This window comes from Triturus cristatus, chromosome 11 (genome assembly GCF_964204655.1).
Source record: "Triturus cristatus chromosome 11, aTriCri1.1, whole genome shotgun sequence".
NCBI classification, from domain to species: domain Eukaryota; kingdom Metazoa; phylum Chordata; class Amphibia; order Caudata; family Salamandridae; genus Triturus; species Triturus cristatus.
The window spans coordinates 109,847,584-109,863,729 of NC_140594.1; the positions used below are offsets into that span (position 1 = coordinate 109,847,584).

At 50.8% G+C, this 16,146-nt stretch overlaps 1 protein-coding gene across 1 annotated transcript in view; it reads right to left on the reverse strand.

Moving 5' to 3' along the window:
- Positions 1-4,103: 4,103 nt before the first annotated feature.
- The window catches only part of LOC146783438 (uncharacterized), a 99,435-nt gene continuing 87,392 nt past the window's right edge, over positions 4,104-16,146 (reverse strand). The window contains exon 5 of the mRNA XM_085633386.1: positions 4,104-4,331. Coding sequence (XP_085489512.1) covers positions 4,299-4,331 — 33 coding nt within the window. The 3' untranslated portion in view covers positions 4,104-4,298. The remainder of the gene's footprint in view (positions 4,332-16,146) is intronic.

The window sequence follows — 16,146 nt, forward strand, 5'->3', positions numbered from 1 at the left end:
CATGGTCTACACCACGCACATTTGCAAAACACTATTGTGTAGATGTGTTAGCCAGACAACAAGCTAATGTAGGCCAGTTCTTCGTACACTTTTTCCAACAACAGAAACAGCTACGGTTTAGCCACCGCTCTGGGAGACTACTGCTGTATAGTCTATGCAAAGCATGTAATCTACAGCTCACATGCCTCGAACGGAAAATGCTACTTACCCATTAGGCATCTGTTCTTGGCATGTAGAGCTGTAGATTCACATGCACCCACCAACCTCCCTGGGTACCTGTTGCAGTATTATCCTACTTAGATACATACGCATAGACATCTCTATTCTACTCTTACTAACTCCATTTTCACCCTCTGCGGGAAAACAACCTAACAATGGAGTCAATGCTCATGCGCACTATCACCGAAAGGAGGAGTCACCTACCTCGTGACTGGAAAGATTTATTTGAAGAAAAACAACTTGCAAACATCCGGACCCAACACTTGATGGCAGGAGTACGCGAAGCATGTGAATCTACAGCTCTACTTGCCAAGAACAGATGCCTACTGGGTAAGTAGCATTTCCCTTTTCTTATCTTTTCTTTTGCTGGATTGTACAATGCTTACAATTGTTCTTACAGTGATGACCGGGCGAGCAAAAGAGACAGTTGGAAACCTCCTATCTCTTCTCTGTCTTAAATTCTTGGAGATGTTTTTTTTTAAGAAAATGAGGCTTTGTTCTCAAAACAAAATAGTATAATGAGTCTTAATAGTAACTGCAGGAAAATCCTTGAAATGGGTGAACACCTACAAACACTGAAAAAAAGCAAGTCCTACAAAATACAATCCACTGTGTTTCAGGGCTGTCTCTGGCTGTGTAGCAATAAAACTGAGGGACTGGGCTGGTGCACGGTATTTTTTGACACACTTTTGCTCGTAACAGGTCAGCAGGCAAATCGCTGCACAATTTTTGTTTTTTTGTTTCTAAATATTCTCTAAGTGTGTTATGGGATCCTGAAGGACCTGCTTGACCATCCCTTAATGGCAAAACACTGCTGTGCAGTACTTCACATACAGCCATTTCAGTTAAGTGTAGAGTTATACACTAAGGATAGTTGGAAGTGCCCCTGTCCTGGCGTGGAGCCGGTAGTACATTCCAAAGTTAAGGTGAATTTTCAGGGGAAATAAATAGTTAGTCTTTGCATGAATCATATTTAGCTATGTTGGGTAAGTGGACAATAACTGCTCCCTGCATCACATTACATACAGCTGAATAATGCATGTTCCAGCACATAAGTATATTTATTTAAATGTGTCACACAGATGGACTCCTCTTTAGGTGAAGAGAGATGGTGTAAAGAGAAAATAAAAGCTAGCATGCTTCAGAATAGCATGAACTTTGCTATGGTAACCATTGGAAAGCCTTTGAAAGGGCTTCGAGGTTTAGTGCCAAAATTGAGGATTTGGCCAGGCATCTAATGAGTGGGATAATATCTGGTAGAGTTTGTTAATAGGCTTAACCTGAGGTCTCCACAGTGGTAAAGTCTTCAGGAAAGGATTAAGGGAAGAAATAGGTCTGCAGGCCTTACCAGTACTTCAAGAAATCGTTCTGTACTCTTTTATGCAGTAGAACCCTGTGGTCAAGAAATATCTGCTGCCAGAACGCTTTTGAGGGCTGCTAGTCTCGCTTCCACTACTGGTGCCTCACACTTTCCCTCTCTAGATCAGTTGATATCCATTGGCTTATTTACATTGTATACATTTGAGTCCTAAACACATTTCACAATTAGATATACTTTACACTTTTGTGGCACAGCTGCAAACCCAGCATCATACATAGTTAAGGTTATCCCAAGCACCAACATTTACATGCTACTGCTACTACCAAACCCATTATCCTCCCCACTTCCAGTCCCCGTTGGATTTAACAATTCCCTACATAACTCCCTCCGGGTTACAATGTCCTCCTCTAGCTTCTTATCCCAGCGACAGGCTTTCATATGCAGTTCCTCCGCCATGGACCACTCTCCTATCGACTCAGGTGTTAGTTCAAAGATGCAATGTCCTATGAATTTGACATATGAAGATGTCCAATATTTTACGTTCCATTATGCATGTTGTTGCTCCTATCGCAGACCTCGCTTTCATGATGGATTTGAGCATCTCATTGTGCATTTTTGATATAGTGACATGCACGAGGTTTCCTTCTTGCTATTACGTCAGAGAAATGCAGATGGTGTGTTGGTTTCATAGGGGACTTGAGAGTCCATAGGCCAGAGAGCAAACCATATGTTACAATTCTGTGCATTATAGGGGGCTTTGCTGGGTCGTTGTAGTTGAGATCCCAGGACCAGCAACCAGCCTAGAGGACAAAAATATCTTGAAGTGTGGGGAGTCTCATGAGAGGAAGTTTCTGAACTCTGTCGTTCTCTTCAGTGACTCTTTCTCTAAATCCATTGAACAGGCCTCTTGCTTACATGCCAACAGACCTGATTTAAAGGGGAGACTCATTTTTCGTGTGCCAAAAATAGCTTTATTTTATTTTAATATCTGTCTTTCTAGTTGCAAAATGTTGACCTGTATACTCTGGTTCACGTCGTGCTTGGCTTCTCTGAAGATAAATGTTTGGACTCCTAAACACTTCATACCTGTTGCAGGCTAATTTGGCCTTTGTATTTAAGCTGTGAGTGGGGGAAGAGGTAGTGTCTCGGTTTGCATTGTCTTCCTGTTGCAACGTCTCTCTCTCTCTTCGTGGTAACGTGTTTCTTGTTCCATGCAGGAGAGGACACTTGCAGTGGAAGGACAGGCTTGGCAGAGCAGAGCAGGGCAGTTGGAGCTTGGGAAGAAAAGAGGATACTGCACCCATTGCTCCTGTGAATCCAAGGCATATTTAAATGTATGATTGCAGTTTAAACGTATTTCTGTGCCACAGAAAGGAGGTAAACGGCTGCTAAAGTGGACAATTCTCTGTGAGGCTCCTCTGGCCTAGATTCACAGTCGGATAGAATCGTTGTCCTCTGTGCGACATCTGCGATGTCCATCCAGGATCCAGGTGGACTTTGCCACTGCATTCCTGGGTGACCTCATCCCGGTGTCACTAAGGCCTGCTGCAGGAGCGCTGGGACGGCAGCTGATGGGGTTTGCATCTTGGTCTTCTCTCCAGAAAGCCTCTCGATGTGGGATTGGCCCCCTAGGGCCCTGTGGGATTATGTTCCTGGAGCAGATGGCTGTCCAAACCTTTGGCTGCTCACACTGGTGATTGTGTGGTAGGGACAACTTGTCGGGCGGCTCCTGTGCTGCAGCTTGGTGGTGCTGCCCCTCACTGGTAAAAACTGTGGCTGGTGATTTTGGGGCCAATGACGGCTTGTCACGTGGCTCCTGTGCTGCTGATTGGTGGCGCTGCCCAGCTACTGGACTTTTGGTGAGCTTCTTTGAACAGCGGTGCTTTTTACTTGTGTGTCTCTGCAGACATTACTCCTTTTTGGCCATCCCCCTTCCTTTCCCATGGTGGGTCGGCCATCTTTTTACCCAGAAAATACATAGAAACTGAAGACCACTACTACTGGAAAAGGTGGCCCACCTGCTCATGATATGCTCCGTCAGCAGTTCATGACCATGGAAACAAAACGTCTACTGCAGGTATAAGAAAGATTTCAACAGATTGTTTTACCACAGCCATTGCCACTATCATTGCCTACTTTGTTGCTCTTTCCCATTAAATGGATGTCAACTATAAAAGGACTTCCGTATCAAAGAGGAATGAGGACCAGAGGCTGAGTTCTAACGGTAGGTCGATAACGCTTCTGTAAGCCTACTGTGGGCTCTCACTGTCCAGGCTCGGGGGAGCTAAATACTTCACTCTGCGGGAAAGACCGCTTATTTCTGGAGCATGCTAGCTTCTCTTCCTCTCCCTCATGTCCAAACCACAGCGAGTTGTTGGTGCCATGACTGACACACGCCCTGTGATTCTTGCTCTCCTGGAAGCAGCCATCTTGGCCCAGCCGTGCTATCTCAGTGTATAGAAATAAATAGAGGACTTTCTCTACTCTAACAAGGGGAATTAAATATTTCCTAGTTAACATGGAGGAAAGTTTAAATTCTATTAAGGACTCGGAGGCAAGGATTAAGCCTTACTTTCCTCACTTTTTATTAAACAGCAAGTTCAAAGATAAAGTAAAAATACTGCGAGAAGTACATGTCCCATGAACCAAAGGGAGAAGTGTCCATGACAGCCATTAACCAATTATAACATAGTCCGCATATCCATATAAATCCATGCTCCAATAAGTCCTTCCTCTTTTTCGCTGTAGGAAGTTAAGTTCAAGCAGCTTTTATCCGTCTTGGAATCAGAACCTACAAATAGAGCATACTCAGTTAAGCATATGCTGATAATGGACCGAAATCCAGCACGTAATTAATCATGGAGCTGTTACAATTAGAAAAAACAATGACCATATAATACTGTCTGCACATTGATTAACTAATAAACACATACTATCTCATTCATGAGCTAAACACTTTAAAAGTAATAAGGGTGTATCCTGAAATACAATCTTACCATACAATTATATCTGAAAGAGACATGTTAGTGATAGATTCCTTACGCTAGAATATCCCCAGGCATCAGACTGGATCCGGAAAAGTTTTTCGTCAGCAGTACCACTGCGCGTCGGTAGGTGGCATTGTGCGGCTCCGCGTCCGTCGCTGGCGTTGTAAGCGCCGAGATGACATCACGGAGACTACTTAGGCGCCACCCATGCGCGCTGACGTCAGTTCTTACTTTTTCCGCGCCCGTAAGCGCAGATTGGATGAGAGCACGTACCCTAGTCACTTTTTGACTATCTTTTTGAGACTTTTTGCCGCCTGTAAGTTTGAGTCTACTCTGGTGCACGTAGGGATGCCTGGTTTTAAGTCTTGTGGGGCCTGCCGTCGCAATATGTCAGTGGCGGACCCCAACGACGTATGCCTCTACTGCCTGGAGTGCGACCACGACTCCCGGGCCTGTATGGACTGTTTGGCCATGGCCCCGAAGGCCATGAGGGAGCGGCGCCGAAAGCTGTTTGAGGTCCGGCACTCGCCCCCGTGCCGTTCACGGTCCAGGGGCCGATCCAGAGAACGTTGCGTTTTAGGTGAGGGGAAAAAGATCCACATCCCTTACTAATCATATAATAAGCATGTATCGTTCTTGTGCTGTTTCTGGCCCAGAAACAGGGGGAGAAGCCCCTATCCCCCTAGCATGAAGTAGGATGAGTTCAGTGTGTCCGGGAAAGTGTATTAATTTGTTGGTTGATTGGGATAAAATATCCAATTGATGCAAGTATATCAAATGATAATGGTGAGAAGTTTGTGCTTTTATTTGTCTGTAAGAAAAGAACAAGGATGGCACAGCCAACACGTGTTTCGCCCTCTAAATGGCCATCAGGCCTAGGGCCTAGGGCCGCGACTGCAGAAACCCATCGCAACCTGGCATTAGCTGAGACAGTAGAATCTTCGGGTCGACAAACCCTCCCGTTCATTATGATATCCTATTAACTGACTACCCGTAATACTACCCTGGTTCAGCCCTGAAGAAGCCCTAGGCCTGATGGCCATTTAGAGGGCAAAACACGTGTTGACTGTGCCATCCTTGTTCTTTTCTTACAGACAAATAAAAGCACAAACTTCTCACCATTATCATTTGATATACTTGCATCAATTGGATATTTTATCCCAATCAACCAACAAATTTATACTCTTGCCCGGACACACTGAACTCAGCCGATCCGGAGAACGTTTGCGGGGCCACCATCACCGCTCCTCGGGCTCCAAGTCTTCACCCTCGGATTCGGTTAAGAGACGTCACAAAAAGAAGTCGAAGAAGCGTTGTCACTCTCTGACATCCCCCCGTCGGTCCCCGGATGCGGACGAGGGGGACAGGGGTTCTGCCCCTGCGGCTCCTTCGGAGCCCGGGAGTCCCGCGGCCTACCCACCTTACCTGGGTCCATCGGCGACTCCTGCACAGGTGCAAGAATTTCTTGCTACCATGGACCACCTGTTTAGGCCTCGGGCTCCCGCCGGCGCGCCCTTGGGCCAGCGGTCCCATGTTAGGATCCTGTCAGGCCGTCGGCACGGCAGGATCCTGTGCCGCTGGCTCTGGCCATGGCGGCACAAGGTCCCGCGCTGCCGGCTCCGGCCCCAGCGCCGACACCGTGGATACCATATGTTCTGCCCCTGCCCAGGTTCTCGGACAATTTTGTCCCTACCTGGGATCCGCATTGGGACACGGTGCCGGTTTGGCCCCGTCCGGCGCTGTTCCTGGCACTGTTTGTTCCTTCCCCGGTCCCTGCCCTGCGGCCGCAGTCTGTCCCACCTACGGCGGAGGTGGAGGATGGCTGGGAGGGGTCCGGGGACCCCCTTGCTCGTCAGTGTGACTCCGAGCAGGACTGGGCGGACGAGTTAGAGGAGCCCAGCGGACTTGATCTCTCTTCTGACCCGGGGTTTGCCTCTCCTCCGCCTACCATGGAGGAGGGCGCTTCATATACGATGGTGCTTCGTCGGAACGCCGAGGTCCTCCACCTTGATCTCCCTACGGTGGCCCTAAAGACCAATCTCCTCACTGAGATGCTCCAGACGGCGTCCACTTTGTCGGAGCCCCTGCTGCCATTTAACGACACCCTCACTGACGTCTTGCTGGGCACTTGGTCGCGGCCAGCCACAGGGGCCCCGGTGGATAAGAATGTCGCCAGGCGTCATCGCCCGGCGCCGGGTGACCCTGCCTTTCTGACCACTCATCCTATGCCAGAGAGCCTGGTCATCCAAGCTTTGACGTCCCAGAGTGCCTTTCCCACGGCTCCGCCGGATAAGGACTCTAAGAAGCTGGAGCAGTTCGGCAAGCGGTTGTTCTCTTCGGCCAGCTTAGGGCTGCGGTCAGTGAACACCGCATGCCTCTTGGGCCACTATTCCCACGCGGTGTGGGATGCCGTTGCACAGATGTTGCCTCTGTGTCCTGAAGAGGCCCAAGCTGTGCTCTCTCAAGCTGTTGCAGAGGGTAAGGTTACGGCTAAGTTCGCCATTCGGTTGGTTTGGACACCGCGGACTCACTAGGTAGAGCCATTTCTACGACTGTGGCGCTCCGTCGCCACGCCTGGTTGAGATCTACCGGGTTCTCGACAGATGTACAAAGCTCACTCCTGGACATGCCCTTTGATGGCACCCGCCTGTTTGGCAATAAGGCAGACAGTGTGCTGGAGCGTTTTAAGGACTCGTGGGCTACGGCCAAGTCCTTAGGTCTTTCCACGAAAAGCCCAGCCACTCCTGGTTTTCGTTCCTTTCGTTGCATCGGCAGGGGCACCAAGGCACGTTCCTTCAGCAAGCCTGTGCAGAACCAGCCGTGGACGCGGCTTCCGCAGGGGCGGGTCTGGGAATCAGCGTGGGGGTCAGTCCACCTCCGCCCCTGCTGCTGCTGCCTCCAAACCTTTCTAATCCGAGCTTTGTGGAGCACCTCACTCCAGTGGGTGGCAGGATCCGCCATCACCTTCCCCACTGGCACGCTATCACATCGGACATGTGGGTGCTGCAGATCATCCGCAAGCGTTACTCCCTTCCCTTTCAGTTCACCCCTCCAGCCATGCCACCTCAGTATCACCGCATGTTGGGGGAACACTTGGCGACTCTCCAGCAGGAAGTTGCGACCCTCTTGGCCAAGGGGGCCATCGAGTGCATTCCGGGGCCGGAAGTAGGGAGTGGTTGTTATTCCCACTACTTTCTGGTCCCCAAGAAGGACAAAGGGGGTCTGCGTCCTATCTTGGACCTCCGGAACGTCAACCGCTTCCTCTGGGAGGAGAAGTTCAAAATGCTGACTCTGGCTCAGGTCTTGGCTGCCCTTGACCCTGGAGACTGGATGGTAGCGTTGGACTTGCAGGACGCATATTTTCACATCCCCGCCCTGCCGGCCCACCGGCGTTACATGCAGTTCATGGTAGGCCACGAGCATTTTCAATTTGCAGTGCTCCCCTTCGGCCTTACCAGCGCCCCTCGGGTGTTCACGAAAGTGATGGCGGTGGTCGCAGCTCATCTGCGCAGGTCAGGGGTGTCGGTCTTCCCCTACCTTGACGACTGGTTGTTGAAGGCGGGCTCGCCCCAGGCAGTCGTCTCCCACCTTCAGACTACGGCCGACCTCCTGCATTTGCTGGGGTTCTCCATTAACGTGCCGAAGTCGTATCTGAGTTCCTCTCAGCAGCTCCCCTTCATAGGAGCGGTTCTGGATTTGACGCAATTTCGGGTTTATTTATACTCCCAGGCAGAGAGTCTGGGATATTCAGGCTATGAGTCCGATCTTTCAGCCTTTATCCTGGGTTTCAGTCAGGATGACCCTCCGGCTCCTGGGCCTGATGGCCTCCTGCATCCTGCTGGTGCCAGGTTCTCGGACAATTTTGTCCCTACCTGGGATCCGCATTGGGACACGGTGCCGGTTTGGCCCCGTCCGGCGCTGTTCCTGGCACTGTTTGTTCCTTCCCCGGTCCCTGCCCTGCGGCCGCAGTCTGTCCCACCTACGGCGGAGGTGGAGGATGGCTGGGAGGGGTCCGGGGACCCCCTTGCTCGTCAGTGTGACTCCGAGCAGGACTGGGCGGACGAGTTAGAGGAGCCCAGCGGACTTGATCTCTCTTCTGACCCGGGGTTTGCCTCTCCTCCGCCTACCATGGAGGAGGGCGCTTCATATACGATGGTGCTTCGTCGGAACGCCGAGGTCCTCCACCTTGATCTCCCTACGGTGGCCCTAAAGACCAATCTCCTCACTGAGATGCTCCAGACGGCGTCCACTTTGTCGGAGCCCCTGCTGCCATTTAACGACACCCTCACTGACGTCTTGCTGGGCACTTGGTCGCGGCCAGCCACAGGGGCCCCGGTGGATAAGAATGTCGCCAGGCGTCATCGCCCGGCGCCGGGTGACCCTGCCTTTCTGACCACTCATCCTATGCCAGAGAGCCTGGTCATCCAAGCTTCGACGTCCCAGAGTGCCTTTCCCACGGCTCCGCCGGATAAAGACTCTAAGAAGCTGGAGCAGTTCGGCAAGCGGTTGTTCTCTTCGGCCAGCTTAGGGCTGCGGTCAGTGAACACCGCATGCCTCTTGGGCCACTATTCCCACGCGGTGTGGGATGCCGTTGCACAGATGTTGCCTCTGTGTCCTGAAGAGGCCCAAGCTGTGCTCTCTCAAGCTGTTGCAGAGGGTAAGGTTACGGCTAAGTTCGCCATTCGGTTGGTTTGGACACCGCGGACTCACTAGGTAGAGCCATTTCTACGACTGTGGCGCTCCGTCGCCACGCCTGGTTGAGATCTACCGGGTTCTCGACAGATGTACAAAGCTCACTCCTGGACATGCCCTTTGATGGCACCCGCCTGTTTGGCAATAAGGCAGACAGTGTGCTGGAGCGTTTTAAGGACTCGTGGGCTACGGCCAAGTCCTTAGGTCTTTCCACGAAAAGCCCAGCCACTCCTGGTTTTCGTTCCTTTCGTTGCATCGGCAGGGGCACCAAGGCACGTTCCTTCAGCAAGCCTGTGCAGAACCAGCCGTGGACGCGGCTTCCGCAGGGGCGGGTCTGGGAATCAGCGTGGGGGTCAGTCCACCTCCGCCCCTGCTGCTGCTGCCTCCAAACCTTTCTAATCCGAGCTTTGTGGAGCACCTCACTCCAGTGGGTGGCAGGATCCGCCATCACCTTCCCCACTGGCACGCTATCACATCGGACATGTGGGTGCTGCAGATCATCCGCAAGCGTTACTCCCTTCCCTTTCAGTTCACCCCTCCAGCCATGCCACCTCAGTATCACCGCATGTTGGGGGAACACTTGGCGACTCTCCAGCAGGAAGTTGCGACCCTCTTGGCCAAGGGGGCCATCGAGTGCATTCCGGGGCCGGAAGTAGGGAGTGGTTGTTATTCCCACTACTTTCTGGTCCCCAAGAAGGACAAAGGGGGTCTGCGTCCTATCTTGGACCTCCGGAACGTCAACCGCTTCCTCTGGGAGGAGAAGTTCAAAATGCTGACTCTGGCTCAGGTCTTGGCTGCCCTTGACCCTGGAGACTGGATGGTAGCGTTGGACTTGCAGGACGCATATTTTCACATCCCCGCCCTGCCGGCCCACCGGCGTTACATGCAGTTCATGGTAGGCCACGAGCATTTTCAATTTGCCGTGCTCCCCTTCGGCCTTACCAGCGCCCCTCGGGTGTTCACGAAAGTGATGGCGGTGGTCGCAGCTCATCTGCGCAGGTCAGGGGTGTCGGTCTTCCCCTACCTTGACGACTGGTTGTTGAAGGCGGGCTCGCCCCAGGCAGTCGTCTCCCACCTTCAGACTACGGCCGACCTCCTGCATTTGCTGGGGTTCTCCATTAACGTGCCGAAGTCGTATCTGAGTTCCTCTCAGCAGCTCCCCTTCATAGGAGCGGTTCTGGATTTGACGCAATTTCGGGTTTATTTATACTCCCAGGCAGAGAGTCTGGGATATTCAGGCTATGAGTCCGATCTTTCAGCCTTTATCCTGGGTTTCAGTCAGGATGACCCTCCGGCTCCTGGGCCTGATGGCCTCCTGCATCCTGCTGGTGCCAGATGGCATATGCGGGCTCTGCAGTGGGACCTGAAGTTCCAGTGGGCGCAGCATCAGGGCAACCTGTTCGATCATGTCCAGATCTCGTAAGGCACTGCACGACAATTGCAGTGGTGGCTCACGAATCACGATTGGGTCAGTGGCAGATCCCTCTCCCTTCCCCAACCGGAGCACACAGTGGTGATGGATGCGTCCCTCCTGGGATGGCAAGGCCACTTCGGAGAGGCGGAGATCAGAGGACTCTGGTCTCCGGCGGAGTCCCGGCTCCATATCAACCTTTTGGAGCTGCGGGCGATCCAACTTGCACTGAAGGCATTCCTTCCCTCTGTCCGTGGAAGTGTGGTGCAGGTGTTCACGGACAACACCACCGCCATGTGGTATTGCAACAAACAGGGCAGGGTGGGGTCGTGGACCCTATGTCAGGAGGCTCTGCGTCTCTGGACATGGCTGGAACATCAAGGCATTACCTTGCTGGTTCAACACCTGGCAAGTTCTCTGAACGCCAGGGCGGACGAATTCGGCCGCAGGTGCATGATGGATCACGAATGGCGTCTGCACTCGGACGTGGCGCAAGGTCTCTTTCTACAGTGGGGAGAGCCTTGGTTAGATCTATTCGCCACCGAAGAGAACGCGCAATGTCATCAGTTCTGCGCATTGGAATTTCCAAGGCGGCACTCGCTCGGTGACGCTTTTCGTCGCGAATGGAGTTGCGTTCTGTGGTACGCCTTTCCGCCTATACCACTTCTGCCCAGAGTGCTGAAGAAGATTCGTTGCGACCGGGCCCAAGTCATCCTTGTGGCTCCGGATTGGGCACGAAGATACTGGTATCCCGAGCTACTCGGCATGGCAATCGATCCCCCGATCCGTCTGCCTCTTCGGGAGGATCTTTTGTCGCAGCAGCAGGGTATGGTCCTCCACCCGAACCTGTCCATCCTCCACCTCCATGCGTGGAGATTGAGCGGAAACAGTTGACGGCTTTCGATCTTCCTCCTGAAGTCTGTGATGTCATTCTGGCAGCCAGGCGTCCATCCACTAAGATGGTGTACGCCTGCCAGTGGAACACGTTTGTGGCGTGGTGCACAGCAAAGTCTGTGGATCCCCTTTCTGCCCCTCTTTCTGAGGTCCTTCTGTTCCTACTATCCTTAGCCCAGCAGGGCTCTGCTCTGGGCACTGTCAAAGGTTACCTTTCGGCCATCTCCGCCTTTCTAAGGCTTCCAGATCAGCCTTCTCTCTTTAAGTCCCCTGTTAATCGTTTCCTGAAAGGCATTACGCACACGTTTCCCCCCGTGCCTTTCGTAATGCCTCAATGGGACTTAAATCTTGTCTTGACCTATCTGATGTGTGCTCCCTTTGAGCTTCTTCATAACTGTCCTTTACGTCTTCTCACGCTCAAGACGGCTTTTCTGGTAGCTATCACCTCTGCCAGAAGAGTGAGTGAGCTCCAGGCTCTTTCTTCTAAACCTCTTTTCCTTTCTGTTCATCCGGACAAGGTGTTGAGGACCTGTCCTTCTTTTCTGCCCAAGGTTGTCACGCCCTTCCACATCGGGCAGACCATCACTTTGCCCACCTTCTTTCCACCTCTGCATCCTTCAAAAGAGGAAGAGAGGTTCCACCGTCTGGACCCAAAACGTGCGCTCTCGTTCTATCTGAAGCACACACAGCAGTTCCGGGTGCATGACCAGCTCTTTGTTGGCTACGTGGGCGCCAAAAAGGTCGGGCCATGCACAAACGAACAATCTCTAGGTGGGTCGTTCTGTGCATCAAAGCATGTTACTCGTTGGCTAAGAAGGAGCCTCCTGTGGGGCTGCGTGCCCATTCTACCAGGGCAACTGCAGCCACTACTGCCTTGGGACGTGGCGTTCCCTTGCAGGATATTTGTCAGGCAGTTACGTAGGCCTCGCTGCACACGTTTACCAAGCATTACTGCCTTGACAGTCAAGTCCGAAGAGACTGCTACTTTGGCCGTTCTGTTCTCCGTGACTTTCTGGTATAATCTATTCACAGACCCACCACCCGGGTTGGTATTGCTGGGGTATCTATTCTAAGGTAAGGAATCTATCACTAACGTGTCTCTTTCAGAATCACAAGTTACTACTTGTGTAACGATATATCTGTAAGAGACATTAGTTAGTGATAGATTCCTTACCGCCCCACCCATCCTCCCCGTTCTGCGAATTGATTCTAGGGTTAAGGTTATCCCTTTCAGGGCCCTAGTTTTATGGCACTAGTGGTCAGTTTCTTGCATGGCTCTGCATTCCTGGCACGGAAAGTCATGTACAGAACTGACGTCAGCGTGCATGGGTGGCACCTAAGTAGTCTCCGTGACGTCATCTTGGCGCTTACGACGCCAGCGACGGACACAGAGCCGCACAACGCCACCTACCGACGCGCAGGGGTACTGCTGACGAAAAACTTTTCCGAATCCCGTCTGACGCCTGGGGATATTCTAAGGTAAGGAATCTATCACTAACTAATGGCTCTTACAGATATATCGTTACACAAGTAGTAACTTGTGCAACACAAGCAGTGCAAATCAGTGTACATTAACATAGAATAACATATAATAATAATAAGCATATCACGTGCTATTATGGTCTAAGGCTTCTTAGGAAAAAATGTCCTTACATGCCCACCCCCCACCGCAGAACTCTAGTCCAGGCAATGGTCATCAGTCGTCTGGACTTGCTGGCAAAAGTGGGACAGACCCAATTGGCCAAACTTCAAGTAATTCAGAACACCGCAGCAAGAATGATCTTAAATCGCCCGGCAGGATCTGCTCGGCTCCTTTGTTAAGGGAATTACATTGGCTAACAGTAAAGAAGAGATCCTTTTTTAAGATTTGCTGTCTTACACATAATACGTTGAATGAAAGAGCCCCTTTCTATTTGCGGAAAAAACTATTAAAATACTCCCCTTGTAGGAAACTTAGATCCAGTACTCTGGATCTCCTTCAGGTTCCGCAAATCCGCCTCATCCGCACTGGAGGAAGAGCCTTCTCATATCTGGCGCCAAGATATTGGAATGAGCTCCCTCCAGTTTTGCGCAAAATTTCAACGCTCAGCATTTTTAGGAAACAGCTGAAAGCTTTTCTGTTTTAATCGAGATCCCCTTTTTCTCGAGTCCTCCTACTCTCAGTACACTTTCCTAGTCAGCGCCGAGATGCCCCAGGGTGATTTGAGCACTCTATAAAACATTTAACATAACATAACACATCTGTATGTTATACCTCCTGTTATACAGTGGTGGCATTATACTTCTAACCATAACACGATTTTGAAATATATTCCCTGTAACCCAGTCGGGGCGGGAAAGCAGATCATAAATATGCTGAGGGTGAGATAATCCTCACTTCTGCCTCCTTAATAGAATTGAAACTTTGTTTTATGTTTACTAGGAAACTTTTAATTCTATGTCAGGTCCGGAGACGAGGACTATGCGTGTTCAAAGCTTACTTATTACCAAAGATGCAGCGTCATAAATTGGTTTAACATAAAAGGTGGACTCTGAGGACCAATCTGCTGCATTTATAATGGTTTCTAGTCTATGACTTACCTGGAGCACCTTGGAAGCCATGGCCCCTCTGCTCGGATGGGCTGCAAAAAGGTCCGTATTGATTCCGGATTCCGCCATAATCCATTTTACCACCTGGCAATGGATGGAGAGGAATCCGTCCTGAATGGCTTCTTGATGGAAATCAATAATTAATTTCAGCCACTCCACCTTTACCTCCTTATGCCTTGAGGCATCTCACTACACATAATTTTGGAAAACCATCAAAAGCCGGGTAAGTTACTGACCTGGTATTAATTTTGGTCCGTTTCCATGTGGTAAAAGTAATCCCTTCTGGGGTGAAAACTCTTGCTGTGATGTCTAAGGCTCTGACATCCAAAACTCTCTAACAAGATATAAGGCAAAGTAGGATGGCCAGTTTTGCCGAAATATCCTTCCTGGAATGGTATTGATTATCCTGCCAGTTAGAAAGAAGACGCAGAACTATATTGACATCCATAATCCTTAGTTTCTGGGTTCCAGGGGCCGTGACATTTTGATACCTTTGAGTAACTTACACACCCACAGCTGTTCCCCCACCGGGATGTTATTGAAAGGATGATGGCCTGCTGATATGGCTGACCTGAAGGAATTCACTGTGCAGTAAGCTAGCTTGCATTGGACAATTCTGCCAGGAAATTCAGTATGTCTGTAATGTTTGACCCCACGGGATCCAGGTGTGTCTCCACACACCAACGAACCCATCTTCTCCATACAGACTTTTATCTCTTGACTGCCTCTGGGGCCTACACCTGTTGGAGGAGTTTCTCCTCCGTCTATTTTCCACATCTGGCGCCCCAGCCCTGCTGGCTGACGTCCGACTCTGTTATCAGGTTTGATTGAGATCCAAAGATTGTCTGACCATCCATGCCTCCATGTGGTCTATCAACCACTGTAGCTCCATCCTGGTCTTTGTCGTCAGGGAGATCATTTCTGAGTAAGCGAGGCCTCTCCGAAGATGAGTCGCCTTCAAACATTGAAGTGCTCTGTAGTGCACAGGGCCCGGTAAGATGGCCTGAATTGTCCAACATTCCTGGCCAACTGCCGGAGGGAGATCCGGTCCCTCCTGAAGACCTTGTTCAATTTTTTCTTCATCTTGCGGATCTTAAGTTCCGGTAGACTCAGAGTAGCTGCCCTGGAATCTATGCGGAAGCCCAGTAAAGTCATGGACTGTGCTGGAATCCGTTTCGATTTCTGTTTGTTGATGAGGAATCCTAGGTCCTGGAGGACCGCTAAAGTCGTGCTCAAGTGCAACAGTAGTTGGTTTTGCGACTGGTCCATCAGGAGGAATCATTTATATAGATGATCAACCTGATGCCCATATTCGTGAGAGCCTCTACCACTGGTTTGAGAAACTTCTAAAGCACCTGTGTGCTGAAGATGGACTGAGCAGAAGGTTATGAAATTTGAATATCTGATCCCTCCACTCAAATTGTGGAAAACGAAGATGAGGGGGGAAAAATGGGTGAGGTAGGCGTCTTTGAGGTCCAGACGCATTAGCCAGTCATCCTGCAGCAAAAGATCTCTTAGGAAGTGTATGCCCTCCATCTTCAAGTGGCGAAAAACCAGCCACTCGTTGAAGCTTCTGAGGTTTATCACCAGACGGAACCCCTTGTTCTCGCCCACCAAGAAACGGTTGCTGTGGAACTCTCGTGTATGCAGTACTGACCTCCAGATGGCTGTTTTGGAGAGGAGCTCCGGCACTTCTAAGTCTATTAGCTCCATGTCCTGTTCGGAAAAAAACAAGTGTCAAGGCCTTGCTGTCTGCACTGGAGGTCCGTAGAACTCTGTGATACCCCTGTTCTGTTTGCAAGACCCACAAGTATGAAGTTACTTCTGCCCACTTGTGTGTGAACAATTCCAGCCTTCCCCCAAGACTTTGAGGGAAAAAAAGTATATTGCTTACCATTGAAACCTCTTTGGTCAGCGCGGTAGGCCCTGCCCTTTCCAGAGGTGGGGTAGAATGTGCCCTGGCTGCCGTCATGCGATCCGTTATTTGGGCAGGAACTTGATTACAAAGAGCTGCTGGAGGAGGGGCCCCTGCT